This window comes from Camellia sinensis, chromosome 3 (assembly GCF_055761805.1).
Source record: "Camellia sinensis isolate YWXY chromosome 3, ASM5576180v1, whole genome shotgun sequence".
Taxonomy (NCBI): Eukaryota; Viridiplantae; Streptophyta; class Magnoliopsida; order Ericales; family Theaceae; genus Camellia; species Camellia sinensis.
The window spans coordinates 74,515,525-74,535,483 of NC_138963.1; the positions used below are offsets into that span (position 1 = coordinate 74,515,525).

At 32.4% G+C, this 19,959-nt stretch overlaps 2 protein-coding genes across 2 annotated transcripts; both read right to left on the bottom strand.

Annotated features, from left to right (window-relative positions):
• Positions 1-3,961: 3,961 nt before the first annotated feature.
• Positions 3,962-5,899, bottom strand: LOC114279345 (uncharacterized). Its single transcript, XM_028221578.2, has 2 exons — positions 4,912-5,899; positions 3,962-4,212 (listed from the first exon to the last, which is right to left on the bottom strand). The coding sequence occupies exon 1, from the start codon at positions 5,672-5,674 to the stop codon at positions 4,913-4,915; it is 762 nt and encodes a 253-aa protein (XP_028077379.1). The 5' UTR covers positions 5,675-5,899; the 3' UTR covers positions 3,962-4,212; position 4,912.
• A 1,057-nt stretch (positions 5,900-6,956) lies between these two features.
• Positions 6,957-12,616, bottom strand: LOC114279390 (Leucine-rich repeat protein kinase family protein). The gene is made up of 3 exons (XM_028221618.2): positions 12,020-12,616; positions 8,760-10,097; positions 6,957-7,747 (listed from the first exon to the last, which is right to left on the bottom strand). The coding sequence occupies exons 1-3, from the start codon at positions 12,027-12,029 to the stop codon at positions 7,143-7,145; spliced, it is 1,953 nt and encodes a 650-aa protein (XP_028077419.2). The 5' UTR covers positions 12,030-12,616; the 3' UTR covers positions 6,957-7,142.
• Positions 12,617-19,959: the final 7,343 nt, after the last annotated feature.

The following is a 19,959-nucleotide window of genomic DNA, read 5'->3' on the forward strand; positions in this document are numbered from 1 at the left end:
TTGTGTTGCGTTTTAGACAGTTGGTTGCTTAGTTTCCAAACCCATGTTGCCTAGATTTTTGCCCTTCCGTTCAAGCGGCACTTTTTGTGCTCGAGCGGACATTGCAAACTCTTAGTACTTTTGCAAGTATGCAAAATACTGGGAGAGTGTATTCTACGCTCGAGCGTATCTTTCTACACTCGAGCGGGATTAGCTCAAGTGTCAATTCTTGCGCTCGAGCGTTGGTTTGTTGTCTGCAAAACTATTGAATGTGTGTATTTGGTGCTCGACCTTTACTTCTTGCGCTCGAACAGAACAATTTGTTGTGTCTGACGCTCGAGCTGACTGTGCGTATATCAGTTTGCAGCAGCCTCATTTTTTTATCATTTTTTCATCTCTTTCTCTCTCAAAACCCTAGATTACTATTTCTCTCTCTAAAACTCATTCTCTCTACATTTTGACCTAGATCCATTGGGTTTTCTACCCTAGTGCCTTTGAGAAACAGTTGGAGGATTCCAAGAGCTTTGTTTTGATCTGATTGAAACTTGGTTTCGGCATTTTTGAAGGTTCCACCTTGCTTTGTTCATCTCCTAATTTTGAGGTAGGAATTTTCTATACTCTCATATGGTTTTTAACTTAGTTATTTGTCGTTATGTAAGAAACTTTGGAGCTTGAGATGATTTTGAACAAATCTAGGGTTTTGGTTTAAAATCAAAAGAGGGGTTTTCAAATGTATGTGTTAAAAATGGTTATAGGAGTAAATGTGAAGTTGTGTGGTAGTAAATTTGTTGAATTTGCTATCCGGGGGCGGATTTTGGAATAAAAGAGAGTTTTGCCCAAAAAGGGGTTTAAATTGTTATTTTGTATAAATATGAAATTGGTATTGGGAATATGAAATTGGATGAATGTTTATATAAATGGTGGAATTAGATATGTATTATTTCACATCTATGGAAATTTGGACAATTATCTGCTACAAAGATTGTATATCTGTTTAGAAATATCTGTTTTGGGCTATCGGTGGAGAATAGCCAGAATTGTTGTAGAAAGTACATGTGGGTTAGGCAAATTGAAACAAATCTCTTAACTATTATCATTGAATATGATTATGATTTATATACATTGTACATGTATAATGTTTGGGAGGAGGAAAGGGATGTACTCCATGTTTGGGAGGAGAAAGAGGATGGACTCCATTAAACTAAGTTGGCCTGTGTGTTCAAGGTGAAAGTCCCGAAAACTGCACGTATACATGGATGCCAATTCCCGTAGACGAAATTTCTGTAAAATGGCAAGTGAATGTATTTGTATGATAATCAAATTGGTTGGAGACTTGGGAGGTGTATCCTCTGTTTGATTGATTAAATGAAGTGAGTATAACTAATGAATCGGGATAAAATGAATTGAGATGTACGTTTAGCATAACATGGTTTGGAAAAGAGTTGTAAAAGATTTTATCACTGGACATTAAACATGTGCATATTACTTATATCTTTGTTAAAATTCATATATTGTGATAAATTGTCAGTACTGGGCTTTGGTTCACCCTACTTGGGAAAACTATTTTCAGGTACTGGTGATATGCGGACGAAGGATTTAGCTTGGGAAGATTGTAGAGCTGAAGGCTCTATCTTATTATTTTTGTATTAACTTTTGTACAGCCAAAGGGCTTTAAATGTATTGGACTGAAAGTCAATTTTTGTTGTAACCAAGAACTATCTTAGAAAGATGTAAGCTTGTAGGGCGTTTATCTTGTTGATCATTAAGTTGGTATCACATGCTATAGATTCAGGGTAGAGTTTATGAATGTATATCGTATGTACTCTTTTTGTAAATCAACTCTGATTAATGAAAGATAACTACTTTATTTATGTCACTGTGTATATGTTGTTGGGGCCCGAATTATCACATTTATTTCAGGGCATTACAGTTCATTTTTTCAATTTGCTTAACAATCTAATTTTCAAAAATTGTTATCAGACCCACAAAAAAAATCTCACAATTTGACCCATATTAATGTAGTATAATAGGTGTCAACTTCTGATTAGTTACATATCCAATGAAATAAGAGTTTTTTTTTTTTTTAATATTCTAAGAAATCAAACTATTTATTTAAATAACTCACTTTTAAACTATTAATCAAACTAACCTATTTATTTATTTATTTAAATGACAGCTCAAAATGCGACTTTGCCATGAAATCGCATGTTCAAAATGCGATTTCATATTAACATGACCAATTGGTGCGTAGACGTGAGTCAGTTAATATATGAAATTGCATGTTCAAGATGTGATTTTACCATAAAATTGTATTTTCAACTTGCGATTTTAAAAAGGAAGTTAGTTTGATAAATAATTTGAAAAGTTAGTTATTTTCATAAATAGTTTAATTTTTTGGAATATTCACAACAACAACAAAAAAAAAATAACTCAATGATATAAAGCCTATATTCCTTATCACATCATTATGAGTAAATTTATGAGTAAAATATGAGTTTCTAGCATTACTCCTTAAAATGTGAATGGATTAAAATATGAATGGATTGAATTAAGTGGTGTTTGGCAATAACAGTTAGAGACTATTTTAGCCTCTTGGACAAAAAATGCCTAAAAACTTCACGGTTGCTGAGAGCTGCTGAGCAACAAAGGGGAGCTTCTATATGCACACACTACATCCCCTCTCCCCACACACTTAATGAGAGAGTGTGTTGGGAAGTTGTGTGTAAATGATGTGTATAGAGGGAGAGTGGTATGTGTAAATAGATTCTCCCGCAACAATGGGTAAAAAGACACTTTTACCCTTTGAATATTTGACCAACCCATAACTCTCCAGCAGCTTTGATTAACAACTCTCTCATCTCCAGCACCTGTTGGTCAAGTTTCTTACAAATTTGGATTTTGTTTTTTAAATTTGTAATTTTTATATTTATAAGTCAAGTTTCTTAAAATTTTGTAATTTATTTTAATTCATAATTGTAAGATTAAAAGTCAAATTTCTTATAATGTTGCAATTTTTTTTTAATTCGTAAATTCTGTAATTCAAAGTCAAATTTCTTACAAATTCGTACTTTTTTTTTTGTAATTCGTCATTTTTATACTGAAAACTCAAATTTCTTACAAATTTGCAATTTTTTTTATAATTCGTAAAATTTATACTGAAAAGTTGGTTTCTGTAGGCTAGTTCTAATTTATTTTAATTCGTAATTTTTAAAAGTTAACGGTCAAATTTCTTACAAAGTTGCCAATTTTTTTAATTCGAAATTTTTAGAATTTTAAGTAAAATTTCTTTCAAATTTGCTATTATTTTTAATTCATAATCTCTATAATTAAAAGTCAAACTTCTAGGCTATTTGAGTACTAATTTTATTTTAATTCGTAATTTTTGTAATGACAAGTTAAATTTCTTACAATTTTGCAATTTTTTGTATTCCTAATTTTTATAATTAAAATGCAAATGTTGCCAAGATTTGTAATTTATTTTAATTCATAGTTTTTAGAATTAAAAGTCAAATTTGTAAGCAATTTGCCATTTTTTTAAGTTCTTAATTTAGAATTAAAAGTAAAATTTCTTACAAAAATTGTAAATTTATTTAGCACTCATTTGGAAAGTTGGGTTGAAGTGGGTTGGGATTAAAATAGTCACAAAAAGATAAATTTTCTTTTTTTTTTAACCTTAAGCTAAAAAATATCACATTTAAAGCATAATCATTTCATTTTTTTCTTTCAAAAAAATAAAAAAATAATAAAAAAATTTATTCTAAACTAGATTTTTTAATCTCAAATTAAAATAGTCAAAAAAATCAATTCACATCCCAAACCAAACCTGATTAGCTCAAAACTTTCCTTGACCACGCCCGGGCTCCCACAACCTTCCCAATTTTCTGTCACCCCAATAAAGTAAGTGAGGGAACAGAAATCAGAGATTACAAACCTGCCCACCCCGTTGTCATTTTTTTTTAAAAAGACAAACAATACAATGGCATCAGGTAAACAATGAACAAAACATTACTGATAACGTCAAAAATGTTACAAAGCTAATAATCATTTTCCAAGCAAACAAGTTTCTATAGGCTAACTCAGCAGACTTTTGCTCGTGGTTGATTATTACTTGTCTAACATTTAGGCCCTCTTGGGAAAATAATGCAAAATAGAACCTCCACTCCACAATGCAATGCAATGTTCATGCCTAGCTAGCACCATCATCACAAGCTTCCCAAAATCTGCAATGTTCAACTGCACATCCACAAAGCATTGCAATGCACAAAGTGTTAATCAAAACTTATTCAATATGGATACATAATTTTGATGCACTTATAATTACACAATGTGGTAGAAATTATAAAATACGGAAATTTTGAGAAACGATTATCTCTCACTAAAAATGTACTGGGATGGAGAAATAAAAGATTTTTTAGGACACAGGATTTTGTGGCGTCACAACAATAGTAAAAGAAACAACATAACATCCTCTATTCCCCTGTCTCAAAATAATCACTATTATTAGATCATATCTTGAGATTCTTACACCTCATAATTCTCACATAATGTAACAGTTATAAATCTTTTGAGATAAGGGAACAGAAATTTGAAGACAGAGAATCCATAACTAGAAGAAATATAGAAGTCATAACAATAACTCAAGGCATGCATCCAAAAACCATAATAAAGGATGTCGAAAATGTTTCTCTAAATTTTTCTATCCATTCGTTCCAATGTACTTACAGTCATACAATATGATAGGAATTTCGAAACATGAAAATCTCGAGAAATAATTGTATAACTAAAAGTACACTAGGATAAAAGGAATAGAGAAATTTTGAGAGAAAAAATCTTGTACCGTCACATCAATAATGTAGATAATAAAGGATGTGAGTAATTCAAAAACAAAAACAATGTAAAAAAAAAATGGTAAAAGAGGCAAGTTAGGGGAACCTTATGTGTAGGTGAACATCTTGACACGGCACTCGGGCTGGAGACCATTGTCAATATCAGATTGAGCAATGTCATCACACAGCACAGTTAGAGGCAACCCATTGTAGACCTGCCCACCAAGATTCATACTAATGCTTCCTTTGAAAACCAAATTCACAACCAATTCTCTCGATTTGTAATCCGATTTCAATGCCTGTCCATCCTCTGCATTCACCTCCAATTTCCTCACCGCTTTGAGCAGTTTCAGCTGCGTCACTTGCCTCGGCTTTTGCTTAAATGCCGACAGCTCTAGGCTCCCCAGGTTCACTTCATCTGCGGACACCTTAACTTTCAACGGCCCATAAGACAGGCCATGCTTTTCGTTCTTGTTCGTCGCATTGATAAGTATCTGGAAATCCATGCTAAGATGCGTTCGTTGATTTTTGCTGACTATCTCAATTTTTGTAAAGTCGAGCCTCTTGACGCGGAATTCAGGCAAACCGGATTGGAGAAAATATAGGAATAGTCCTCCAGATAACAAGAGAACCAAAACTATGCAACCCGCGATGAGGGAAGTCCAGGCACAGCATAATCCGCAGGCACGTCCTTCTTTTTCTTCTTCTTCTGCTGCATGATTTGTGTCATTGTTGGAGTCCCATTGTTTTGGGTTGGTCTGGGGTTTGGGTGGCGGCTCATCGGAGAAGTAGACGCGGCGACTCAGGGTTCGGTTGAAGCTCGCAGCACCGCTGGGGTTCTTTGACAATGGTCCTGAAGTTGCTGCCATTGTAAGAGAGTCCCAAAATCTAATGGAGGAACAAAAGTGAGTTTTGAACCTCTCATAACTGACTAGGCCATTTTTGGTACTAGCGTTTCTAAAATTTAGGAGGACCTCACATCTATAGTTGGTAAATCAGGTTGGCATTGCAGTAATAATAAACCTTTTGCCAAATGGTAATACCCTTTGGTCCTACATTGTTGATCTTGCACCATGTGAATATGTATAAAAATGTCCAAAAATAAAATAAAATAGGGTTAATTACACCTAATATCCGTATATTTTGATTCAAATTTCACTTAATCTCTATAGTTTCAATTTAAATAATTTGATCTCTATATTTTTAGTCTAACTTTAATTTGGTCATTCCGTTTAATTTTTTGCTAAAAAATTAAAGTGTCCTAAAATTATTAATTTTAACCTCTAATTTACACAGAATGACCAAATTGAAACCTTAAAAATCTGACAACTGTCTCAAAATTGTTAATTTCAACGTCCAATTTAGACAAAAAGCCCAAATTAAAATTAGATTTAAAGTGCAGAGACTAAATTGTTTAAATTAAAATAATAAGAGCTAAAGTAAAATTTGGACTAAAGTAAAATTTAGATCAAAATTATATATAGAACTAGGCCTATGTTGGATTTGTCCCGGCTGGGAAAATTTGAGTGATTCTAGAACTAGACGAAACATGTCATCACATTGCTGTGCTCGGACACTATTAGCACTGTAGCAATGTTTTTTTTTTTTGAACGGTCTGTAGCAATGTTCAAGTTTATAAGAAATTGAAACTTTTTTTATTATGCTCTAAAAATAAAAAAGATTGATTACACTGAGGCACCTTTCCAATTCTTCTTCCTACCAAAATCTCACTCCAGTCTCTTCATTTTTAATTGTGACAATCAATATCTTATACTTCAAGTCAAGTTATTATATTACCCTTCAATCCATCTTATACTAATAAAACCGATGAAACTTGTTATGTAATTCATATGTGATATTTTTCTCGTCTCATTAATACTCTTATACATTTATTAAAATCTCACTTTGATTTCTTCACTTTTAATTTCCCTTAATAATAGATGGATAGAAAGATTATAATGCAACTTGAATTAAATTATAATGAGTAAACTACTAGAATTGAAATGAATGGGCTAAAGTGAGTTTTGATGAATGCGGAAGCATAGTAAAGTGTAATTAACCCAAAATAAAATAAAATCACTAGTGTCTGTTTGGTCATTAAAGATCAACAACTCTTAAAAAATAAAAATAAAAATGAGAAAAAACAAACACTTGTAAAGAGAGTAACAACAATGCCATTAAATTCCAAAGAAAAATCGAACAATTGAATAGATTCACTCTCTGAAACATTGAACCTTGTATCCTGAATCAGATGAATTTTTTAGAATCGGTTAATGAAAAGAAGAATGAAAACAACAACATTCAATGCAATCATGGGGGGTTCTGCACATTTGAAATCTAGGTTTTGTTCTCTTCTGATGATGGCCGGTTCTCCGAGTCAGATTGCCGGATCTCTTCAATCATTCTGACAACTTCATCCATGCTTGGTCGCATATCGGGCACCCTTACTACGCATGCCATGGCGATTTGCAGCATCTGCACCATCTCCTCTTCGATGTTTTGAAACCTCATCAACTCAACATCAAAAACCTCAGCAGTCCATTCCTCCCTCACAACCGATTGCACCCACCTCGGGAGATCCACCATGTCATCACGCCCAGGTGATTGGAGCGGTTGTTTTCCCGTCAACATCTCAAGAACCAAGACACCAAAGCTGTACACATCCGATTTATGAGTGTGCTTTCGTGTTTCAATCACTTCTGGAGCACGGTACCCAGCATGTCGAGACGGAGTAGGAGGGAAGTTCATTAGTGGGGCTAGGCCTAAATCGGAGATGCAACCGTCTAGGTCTTGGTTGAGGAGGACATTTGAGGACTTGATATTGCCATGAGTGAATTTCGCACCACCCATGGAATGAATATGGGCAATGCCTCTTGCAGCTCCAAGGGAAATCTTCACTCTCGACTCCCAATCTAGTGAAGTTCTTCCAGAAGCCCTGTTCCCTGCGATTTTATTTTATTGAAATCGAGTGATTTTAATGGATTTTCACCAACAGAAATAATATTCTATGCACAAATAAGAGAGCTGTCAGATTTCTGTTTACTATGTGTTCATGCAAAAGTACAAGATGATTTCAGCCCTTTAGTAACCTACCACCTAATAAGCTTTCCAAATGAAATTGTACCTAACTAATAAAGAACTTTTAACTTGATCAGACTACATAATAATGTTAATCTAATATAAGCTTCAAAATTCCTGGGTATAAATGTCTTGAGTATAAGATATAGACCATCAAAAATATTATACTGATGATAATCTCTTCATTGATGCAAAGAGCTTGAGAAGATCATGTATCTTGGATAATTTGTCAAAATTACAGTTTGTGGAGCGGTGTGAGTCAAGTAGTCAATTTTATTCAATTTTGCCTTGCATGAGAGAGAGAAATATTTTTGTAGATTGGTATTTGTTATTTATTGGTGATGATTGTTATAATTGTATTTCTTCATAATGAAAAGATGAGAATGAGTGGAGGTACTGTGCTTTGAGCTTAGTGCATAGCACAAACATATTGAAAGAGGGTTTAAGACTTTCCATGGATATCAAACTTCAACATTGAAAAAGTGAAGATACTTAAATCTTGTAATGTAAAAAAACTAAAAATGTATATGTATATGAAAAAGTTTTCGTCTCTATGAATCGAGGTTGGCTCGGAGGCTCAAGACTAGAAGGAAAGCTAATTTTTGAACTAGTTGTGCAAATTTTTGCTACTTTCAAGCCTAATCTCGCATCTTCCTAATGGGCAGCCCATACTTATACCATTCATTTCTTCTACTTGCACAGAACCCAAAACCAGACAAAACCCTCTCACAAGGGTGTGGGACTTACAAAAAAGGTAAGACCCACCACATTTGAGAGGGTTGTGTCCGAATCTACAATCAATTTCTGTATTCCTAAACTTTTCCTTTACCAATTAAAACATAATTATTGTAATGTTTAGAAATGGAAAATGCATACCGTGCAAGAGTGTAGCCAAGCTGCCGCCCTGGATATAATCATAAACCAGGAGCTTCTCATCTTTCGAGTAATAATAAGCACGGAGAGGCACAACATTTGGGTGCTGCCCAACTCTCCCTATAATTTCCATCTGCTGTTCAAAGTCCTTCTTCCCCACCACAACTTCTTTCAACCGTTTTACCACCACTGTTGTAGACTCCTCCAAGACAGCCTTATATGCAGTCCCATAACTTCCCTTACCCAACACCTCAGCCGAAGCCCTCAATAAATCCTCGAGATCAAAATTATATGAACAGCCTTCGAAGAAAACTAGCTTGTTCTTTTCAGGCTCTTGCACGCCACTCCCAAACTCCTCCTTTGGTTTCTCACTCCTCCCACCACTAGGGCCCTTTCCCTTTAACACACTGCTTCCCTCTCTATCCTTTTTCTTCAAACAACACAATAACATGATTAGAGCAATGAGGACCAGAATCACTGACCCTCCAACTGCAATGGCAATAATAGCACCTCTCGTGAGTTTCTTTTTGGAGCTTTTAGGGACTTTAGGTGGAGGAAAGGATGTAGGAGAAGGTGGACGGAATACGGGGGAGCAAGGATTTAATGGTAGACCACATAAGAAAGAGTTTCCAACAAACGAAGAATTGGGGAATTTTTGGAGTGAAGATGGAATCGAGCCGTTAAGATGATTGTAGCTTAAATTCAAATGTTTCAGCTTTGGGAGGGTGACATTGGGAATGGGTCCAGAAAGGGAGTTGTTTTGGATATTCAATCCAGTGAGCTGTGTCAAATTCTGAATTGATGGTGGAATATTGCCAGTGAAGGTATTAAACGAGAGATCAAGAACAGTGAGTTTGGGTGAAAAAGAGGTTGGAATGCCACCGGAGAAGTTGTTATGTTGGAGAAAGAGTAACTGTAGGGAAGGAATGGACAGGATATCAGAAGGAAGATTTCCATTGAGGAGATTGGAACGAAGGCTGAGAACCCTTAAGGCATCTAACTTTCCAAGAATGTTGGCCGGGATGGGGCCCACAAGTCCAACACCAGGAAGTCGAAGCTCAAGCACACGGGTGCCATCTGGATTGCAAGTGATGCCTACCCAAGATGAACAAATAGGGGTAACAGCGCTCCAATTGAGCTTCCGACCATGAGGGACAGCAGCAGCAAAGGTGAGAAGGGCTTGTTTATCCGAATTCAAATTCAGATCGGCAAGAGATAGAGGAAGAAGAATAACAATAACAAAGAGGGAAGAAAGCAGTGGAAAAATAGGGCAGATTTTCATGGGGAATTGTTCACCACGAGGTGTATGGAACTGAGACTGGTATAGGCCTTGTTGTTTTCCTGGTTCAGTAAAGACCACAAAACAACATGAGATGCCCAAATAGCAAACTTTTGATTAATATTTACCATAAAGAAATGAGAAAATAAAGGTAATCTACCCTGTCCAAACATGAATTGTAACAATAATCACCACATCGTACCCAAAATCAGAAGGAAAATCAACAAAGCTTCTGCGATGATCTAGTGCAGGGATTTAAAAGAAGACAGAAATAGAAACATTTTGCACAATCAACCTAGAGAATGTAATTCACCTATGTTTGTGTTCATCAGAAATGTCAAAAAAATAAAAAATAAAAAAGAAATGCCTCCCTTCTTCCTCAAAGAGTCTAAACCATCAAAATATATCCAAATTTGCCCAAGAATCAAGAGCTGTCAAGATGTTAGCTTCTGGTATATGAATCTTATTCACATTAGCCAAACAAGGAATCAAGAGAAAGAATTTAAAAAAAACGTCTTTTTGTGCCTTTATTGTTGCTACCCGTTCATAACAATATTATATTCTTGGGGTTGCTTTTAAAGTTTGGAATTGAACAACGTAATGCCATACTATGAGCCAACTGGGGGAAATAACCAATGCTAGAGACTAATATGGTTTAGCCAAATACGAACAAGCTGTCCACATAGTTAGCAAATGGCACACATATATCCATCAGCCAGTAGGACTTTACATAACGTTCATACCGACAAAGAATAATAGTTTTGTCCAGTTAGCTGATATCAAGCAATAATTATTTCATGGGAATTTATCAACATAAAACCTTTTAATGAAGGACCTTAAAGTAAGTGGGTTATATATATACCCCTATTGATAAAATATGTTTATATACATATTCATAGGGGTACTACTGTAACTTGCATATGATTAGCAAGGCAGGCTGAAAATTTGAAGTACCAAAATCACCAAGAGTTTTGAAACATCTTTAACTAATAACCTTTCATAATAGTAATTTTTTCAACTTTTCTATAAGAAAAGCATAGCACATTATATCTCTCTTTCCGTAATGTCCATTACTTGCAAAAAAAAAAAATTCAAAAAGAAAACAGAAAGTAATCAAAATCTAAAAGTATGAGGCGAAGGCATCTTAGAAGGACAAAAAGATAAGGCACAAGACTTTTTTCAATCACCTTCAAAGCAAGCCCCCACCCACACACACACACAAACACATATGGAGAATAAATAAAACCCACCCACAGAAGTGAACTGCAAATGCAGAAGGAAGTGGATATCACACTATAGATCAAAGATTCTTACAGAAAATGAAAAAAAGAAAAAAGAAGACAAATCAGAGATGGCACATTTTAAAAGAAAAAATAAAATAAAATAGCTTTAATACAATTTTAAGTGAACTGCAAGGCACAATAGCTTTACCTTTCTGTGATAACGAGGGAAAACTGGGAGACAGACTTACCAATTTTATGCCAGAAATTATGGGTTTCACTTGTTAGGATCAGAGACCCAACAAATCATCCTGAATTTAGTCAACAAAAACACAACTCTGTTCAAGGTAATGTTAAGTACTAGATTAAATTAACCACAATCAAAACCCTACACAGTGTGATCACAGTTCCCTAACCCTTTTGGATTTGAGGAGTTGAACAACCATAGTTAAAAGCAATTCAGAAGTGTAAATTGCATGATAGAATTATCTAGACTACTTCAAACAACCACCTACCTAACTCTTACATACCAACATTTTCACATACACCACTCTAAAAATAAAATTCCAAAATTTAAGCAAGAAAACAAAATAATAAAAGTAATTGAATCCTTCACAACTGTCAGCAGAGTTAGAGCAGATACTCAGATCTACCACTAGACCTTCTTGCAGTCCAGCCAAAGCTTAAGAAGAACCCTAATATCCACATATCATATGTACACATTGAGTGCCCTAGAAAGAATAGAATGAGGTAAGGAATCAAACCTTGAAACATTAGGACCAAGGGCAGCGGCTTTCTTCACATAATGCAGAGCTCAGAAGGCGCCATTGAAGCTCCAACCGAGTTCCTAACTGAAAACCCAAGTACCAAAAGGCCAACACTGACGAATTGCAGAGCTGAAGCCACAATGTCGCAGCCACATTACTTCACAAATTCAGCTGCAGATCCGAAAGCAGAAGAATCCTATTTAGCTGAAACTGGGTGTCTTGAGATGGGCGTGAAAATTACTCAGAGATCTGTGTTGCTAAGAAAGTACCAAGGATGATTTTCTGGGAAAATTTTGTTTGTGGAGAGGGAAAGTGAGAGAAAAATAATGGAGAAAATGAGGAAAGAGAAAACCAAGGAATTGAGAGAGAAGGAAAGAGACGAGGCACTGAAGTGATGACAGAGAGAGATAGAGAGAGAGTGAGGAGCACCATCATTCATGGGTGTTTATGAGAGAGAGAGAGAGAGAGAGAGAGAGGGGGGGGGGGTGTCTATTTAATTTAATTAAGTGACCAAATCGAATAATGGTGTGTTGGGACATAGTTTAATTTAATTTGATAAATAATCCCAATCTCTGCATACGTTGTTAACCCCTTCTTTCCAATTTTCGAGATAGACCTCATTTTGTTCAACAATAACAGTTTTATCCTAGAAATTGTTACGCTGTGTTGTGTCGTGTTATGTTGTGTTGTACACTTGTTCTGTTGTTGCCTTTTAGCTGTTGAGTTGATGTGCTCTTACAACAAATAAATAAATAAAATAAAAAATGACTGTATTTGATTTGAAGGGGTTTGGAGGTTTTTTTTTTTTTTGACTTTTTAGGTTTTACATTTTGTAGTAATTTTTTGTTAATGTGTTTAGAAGTTGGTCGCTCTATTTGGTTTTAGTTTTCAGAATTTACTTTTTTAAAATTTTTATTTTTTCGATTTTCATATTTTTTTATTTTTATTGAATTTTTTTAATATTTTAAGAAGTTTTTAAAATTTTTAAACACACTTAACATAAATATATTTAAAAAATATAATATTTGTGAAATTTTTTTTTAAAAAATTCACTAAATATCAAAAATATAAAAATTTAGTATATTTTGTGTATTTATTAATTTTTTAAAATATTTTTTCATAAATATTTTATTATTTAGATACATTTAAGTAAGATACATCTTAAAAAGTAAAAAAGTTACTTAAAATTTTAAAAATATTAACTAAAAATAAAAAACTCAACTTTTAGAAAATTGAATTCAAAAAATTAAAAATAAACACACTGGTTAATTTTTTGAATGAAAATATTGATGTGACGTTTAATGTTTTTAATTGAAGACAAATAATTTAAATGAATTTTTTACTTTTGTTTTTTATTGTTTCCAAACAATTTCAGGTGTTCATTTGGAATTTATTTTTTTGTGATTTTTTTAGTTTTTAATAGTTAAAAAAAGTTAAAATGTGTTTTAAAAATTACTAAAAAAGTCTTTTTTTCTCAATAAAAAAATTGATGTGACATTTAATTTCTATTAACTGATGATAAATAAGATGGTTTATGATATTCTAAATAAGTGTACTTTATAATTTTTTATTAAAAAAAAGTGTAGAAAAGTAGGTAAAAAAATATACTCCATCCGTCCCAAAATATTAGTCCCTTATTCCATTTTTCATTGTCCCAAAATATTAGTCCCTCTTCAAAAATCAAGTACAAAAATAATATAAATTCCTCTTTTGCCCTTCTTTTAAATTAATAAACAATATAAAAAGTACAATTATCACATTGATATTTCCAAAAAATGTACTATCAAAAGGATAATTTTGGAAAATCAACTTTTTTCAAATGCAATAATTGTACTACCAAAAAAAGTTAGATTCTCCAAAAAGGACCATTATTTTGGGGCGGAGGGAGTAAATGAGATGTTAATAGAAGTTGATTGATGTGACTTAAATAAATATATGTATGTAAAAAAAAGTGTACTTTTTTAGTATATCCCAAATATCTACTTAGGCCTCGTTTGGGAATAGATTTTTTTAGTAACTTTTTGACTTTTTAGATAAAATGTGATTTTAAAAAAACTAGTATATTTGGGATGATTTTTTGATTTTTTACAAAAAGATGTGCAAAAAATAGAGAGAAAAGGGAATTTTGACTTTTTGGTATGAGCTGTTGGCTTTTTAGTTTTTTTAGTGACTTTTTGACTAAAATAGCCACTTGCCAAACGACACTTTAGTGATATTTTGACTTTTTTTTCTATAAAAAATTAACTAATTTGTGAGATTGGTAAACGATGTTAATTTGTGAGTTTGGTAAACGATCAACTAGTGGATAAACAGTTATTTTTATGAGTATGGAAACTTGAGTTCGAGCTTTATTAACCTTATTTTCTCTTACTAATAATAATTGCGAAAGATAGTTTATTTAATAAAATTTGGGTCTTTAAATATTTTTTATTGATTATAAGAGATCATGTCGAGAATTTTAAAATTTTCAAGAGATGATTTAAAAACCAAGAGTATTAAAAATAAAGGACAAACTACAATGCACCTTTTGGGATTAGTTTAAAATACGGATTATTTCCTATGATTTAGAAAATTATAAATAACCACTTATCAATTTTTTTATTTTAACAGAATTAACTAAAAAAATAAAATTCTTAATTGCTTTTTTATATAATAATAAAATTACTTGAATTATTAATTGAAATATATTTTTGATATCATTAAAAATTGTTAATTAACTTTATGATTTATTAATAAAAGGGATCACTTGTTAAAAAATTAAAAACTTTAAGAAACAATAATTTTCAAAATCATAGGGAGTAATTAGTATTTTAAACAAATTTTAGAGGTTATATTTGTAATTTGCAATTTATCCTAAAATTAAAGGTCAAAAATATTTGAGGGTAGAAAATTCAATATCACTATCAAAACAATTGTAGTTACCAACAATTACCCCAAGACCCCTTTAATTATTTGTGGATATCAATTTACCCTCTTTATTTATAAAGTTGTACTTTTTTAATCTTTTGATTATAAAAATGCATCACTGTTACTCTTTTAGAAGAGACATTTATACAATTTATAAATTTATACATGAGGAATGTTGAGAACACTGTCCCACGTCACCTGGAAGGGACTCTCATTTCCACCTTATAAACGTATTGGTTCCCTCTATTTTGTACGAGGCCTTTTTGTCTGAGAAAGAACAAAACTGTGAGGCTTCGGCCAAATGGGACAATATCTGCAAGGGCATGAGAGGCCAGGCACACAAATTTGGCGCTAGAAGGAGGGCAGTCCAACAAACTTTCCCGTTGTTCGTGGCCCAATTCACTGGGGGCTATGATGAGGACACTGGGGGCTATGATGAGGACACTATCCCATATCGCCTGGAAATGACTCATATTTCCACCTTATAAGCATATTGGTCCCTCTATCTTGTACTAGTCCCAACTTCCACCTTATTAGCATATTGGTCCTAAATTTGCGTGTCTGGCCTCTCATGCCCCTGCAGATATTGTCCACTTTGGGCGGAGCCTCATGGTTTTGTTCTTTCTTAAGGGAAAAGGCCTCGTACAAGGTAGCAGAGACTAGTACGCTTATAAGGTGGAAGTGGGAGTTCCTCCTAGACGATGTGAGATAATGTCCTTATCATAGTCCTCTAGCGGACTGGGCCATGAACATTGGGAGAGTTTGCCAAACCGCCCTCCTTCTAGCGTCAAATTTGCATGCCTAGCCTTTCACGCCTCTGCAGATATTGTCCACTTTGGTCGAAACCTCACGATTTTATTCATCCTCGAGGGAAAAAGCATCGTACAAGGTAGAGGAGACCAGTACGCTTATAAAGTGGAAGTGGGAGTCCCTCCCAGGCGATGTGGGACAGTATCCTCATTAAGGAGTAAATTGATATTCATTAATAATTATGATAATCTTAATGTAATTAGTTGATCTAGCTATTGTCATATAATAATAATAACAATAATAGAGGCGAACATGTAAAATTGCTCTTTTTAAATTCAATATGGACTTGAGGTCATTTTTGTTAATTCATAATAATTTTTGTCATGCTAAGAATAATAGTGAGCATTTTCAACGGCAAATCAAAACTTCTGTCAAATCATTTGTTGGTTAGACTTGTATTAAATTTATCAGAGTGTTTAACAAAGTCAAATTATCACCAGCTTTGTAGTTGTATTTTCACATCCATTACAAAAAAAAATTGTTTAAAAAATGACAAAATGACGTTATAACCAGATTTATTATGATATGCCCCAACTTTAGTAGTTAAAAAATAAAAAAGAAATTACGCATCAGTAGGGATTAGAAAAAAATATTAATAAAAAATAAAAAATATTAATAATTAAGATTATAATTTTTTTTAATCTTTTTATAAATATTTTTTTTTAATCTCTATTGATGTGCAATTTTTCTAAAATAAATAAATAATCAAAAATTCAAACCTATTTAATTTCACATCATCATCATCATCATTTATTTTATTTTTTGGTCATTCATGACACAATTTTAGCATTCACATTTGTCCAACATGGTGCAAGGAGATTAATGAGAGATTTTTACATTAGATTTCGAACCTTATTTATGTCAATTTTTGGAAAATGAATTTGTTAGCACACACCAATAAACCAAATATTAATTAATAATACTTAATCGATCAAATACTTTTTGAAGATGACTTTTTTTTGTTCAAAAATACTTGTTTTGTTTGTTTTTGGGAGAGTTGTTTTTAAAAAAAAAATCGGGGAGAGAGTTTAGAAATTTTTTTGGTTTGTTTGGTTGTATATTTTGGGAGAGTTATTTTTTCGGGAGTTTGGAATGATTTGATATTTTAGGAGAATTTGAGTAGATGTGTGTGAGAGAGAAAAAGTGATTGAGAAGGAGAGAGGAGAGAGAAAAAGTGATTGATTGATGTGTAAGAGAGAGAAAGTGATTTTGAAAATTTTTTGAGAAAAATTCAAACCAAACAATTTTTAAATTTTTTTTTTTCTAAAACTCATGTCCCAATTTTCCAAATGCAAACCAAACATAATGTTTTCACAAAGAGGTAGAAGAACTCGATCCTCAAGAAATAAAAAGATATTCTTGCTAAAAGTTGAGGAAGAAGTTCTAAATAGTAGTTGATTCGAACAAGAACCAGTATGCAGAATAAATAGTTAGTGTAAAGAATTTAAAATTGAGTGACGTCTGTACATGCCTTAGATTAGACTAAAATTATAGGCCTCACATCAAAAAAAGTATATTTTTCGCATTACTAATTGTCCACCAAAACTTAAATTATTAGCATATATATATATATATATATATAGGGGATTTGATGATAGCCCCCTTACTATCTACTTTATCTTTCAAAAGGACAAAAATTATATAAGTACTTTCAAAACTCTCTAATATTTTGAAACTTGTTTCTTTTACTATATTACACTCATATCTATCAGCTCTCCTATTACGCTATCTTCACTGTGTATTTCAGAGTAAAATGTTACACTCTGAAACTAAAAGTAAAATTTTACTCTGTATAAAAGTAAAATTTTACTCTGAAAAACTAATAAAATGTTAGACTCTACACAAAAGTAAAATTTTACTCTGTATAAAAATAAAATTTTACTCTGAAAATGAGTAAACTGTGAGACTCTGAAGCTAAAAGTAAAATGTTACTCTGCACAAAAGTAAAAAAGCGAAGGCAGTGTTTGTGGCGGCTGAAGTGTTTGGGAATGACCACTTCTTGACAGTAAAATTTTACTGTCATTCTAACACCAGAGTAAAATTTTACTCTATTTCTCTCTAGTTCTATCAAATGAAATTAGTTAAAAAACAACAAAAAATAATAATAATAAAAAAATAAACAAAAACAAAACAAATTAATCAACAAATCAACATATCTAATTGAAAAGAAAAACTTCTAAAACTCAATCAACAATCACAAATCTCAATGAAAAGAATACACGTGTTCAACAACACTCATACACACAAATATATATATATATATATATATATACATATATTTTCTTGTTCTTCTTATAGCCGTAGAGAAATCCAAAGACTACGCGGACTCTGTGCTACGGATTGGGATAAAACTTTCGTCACAAGTTCAGTTGTCGTTTTCTTCACTATTTCACCACATTAGCAGCGTAATCGTATTCAAACTCCGGCCTCACCTCTACCGAAGCATTCTTCACGTCGACACCGCCGTACGCAACAGCATAACCTCAAGAAGCCGACGACGATTGAAACTGCTGTCAACGAAGTCGTCGTCTTCAACGTTGCCTTTGCTGCTGAATCGAAAATCCAGATCTGTCGTTGCTTCTACTCAACTGTGAGATCTAAATCTATTGGTTCCAGATCTAGATCCACCACCACTACCGGGCGTGAAATCTGTGATGTCCGTCGCTGATCTTGGTAGAGCGGATGAGGAGAGAGACGGAGAAGGTGGGAAGATCTAATTGAGGGGTATAATAGTCTGATAAAATATTTAAATAATAATTTTTTTCCTTTATGCAAGACTTTATAATTATGAGGGGATTTAGAAAGTATAATTTTTTTCTTAATCCTTTTAACAATGAAAGGAAGGTAAAAGGGATTTATAACTAAATTTCTCTATATATATATATATGTGTGTGTGTGTGTGATGGTGCACGCGTGCGCAATTCTGTCTTACACGTAACAACATACATTGAGAGAATTATAGTGTAAATGAAAACAAATACAAACAAAAAGACTCGAATTCAAAAACATCTCCCTATATGAGTGACCTCTGCTTACATGAGTTGCTTAGATCACCGATTATTCTAAAAGTTTAACTACTAAGAAATAAGCCCATCAGTATTCAACTCACCTTACTTAAATTAAAGATTCTATTATATTTTAAATCAATTAAAATTTTTATTTTATTGGGACATTTTAACAATAAGTGAGCAAAATAAGACTCCGAGTTTTGACCCTTCCACAACCATGAATTTATTGTTGGGCTACTCTTGCCTGTAGTGGATGAAACGTTAGTTGACATTAAAATCACACTCTCACTCCTATATATATTAACCATATCTCATTTTAACTCACTTTTCTCGTGAGCTGTTTGGTGTGTGTGAGTGTGTAGGTTTGTGAACTTTGAAAACCCAGCATGAGGCATGACAATGTTGTCCCTGATAATTCAAATATGTCGGCAAGAGAACTACTACTATATCATCAAGGAGACAAAAGGAAGGAGAAATTACATGACGATGAAAAGTGAAAAAATTATTTATTAAAAAATGAAGGTGTAATTTTTGTTATGATTTTTTTCATAAAAACCTCTATGTGTTTGTAATTAATTTTAATTTTTTACACTGATTTGTAAATTTTTTTAAAAAGAAGGTAAAATAGACTGTGTAATAAATGTTGTTTTTTCCTAAAAAAAAATTAAAAAAACATTCTAAGGTTGAGTTTGGACGTTTACGTTTTTGGTTTATGTTTACAAAAATTTTATAAACTGGTTTTTGTTTATTTTAAAAAAAACATAAACTACAAATGTATTTGATTTGAACAAAATGTTTGAAAAATTTTAAAAACATAAACTAAAAAATATGTTTGTTCAGGACTAAAATATTTATATTTATTTTTTTATTATTTATGACAGTGGGATCATATACATTCTAATTGAAAAAAAATTAATTAGAAAAAAAATAATTGAAAAAAAAAACTAAAAAAAAATTAATTGAAAAAAAAATTGTTAGTCAAAATTTTAAATTTCTATTTAAAAACTAACGTAAACTCATTTTTTGAGTTTACATTTTTTTTCTCAAATTTATAAATTGAGACAATCATTTATAAATCAAAAAAATTATCAAACAATTTTTATTATAATTTTTAAAATTTTTATAAATATAAATTAAAAATTGAAAACGAAATAATTACTAAACATGTTCGGAAATGAAAAATTAGTTATTTCCTACAAATGTTGGCATTAA

Excerpts from the sequence above, each read along its gene's own strand:
- LOC114279345 (XM_028221578.2), bottom strand. The coding sequence starts at position 5,674 with ATGGCAGCAACTTCAGGACCATTGTCAAAGAACCCCAGCGGTGCTGCG.
- LOC114279390 (XM_028221618.2), bottom strand. Across the intron at positions 7,748-8,759 it reads CTTGGCTACACTCTTGCACG|GGAACAGGGCTTCTGGAAGA; the intron begins GTATGCATTTTC and ends ATAAAATCGCAG.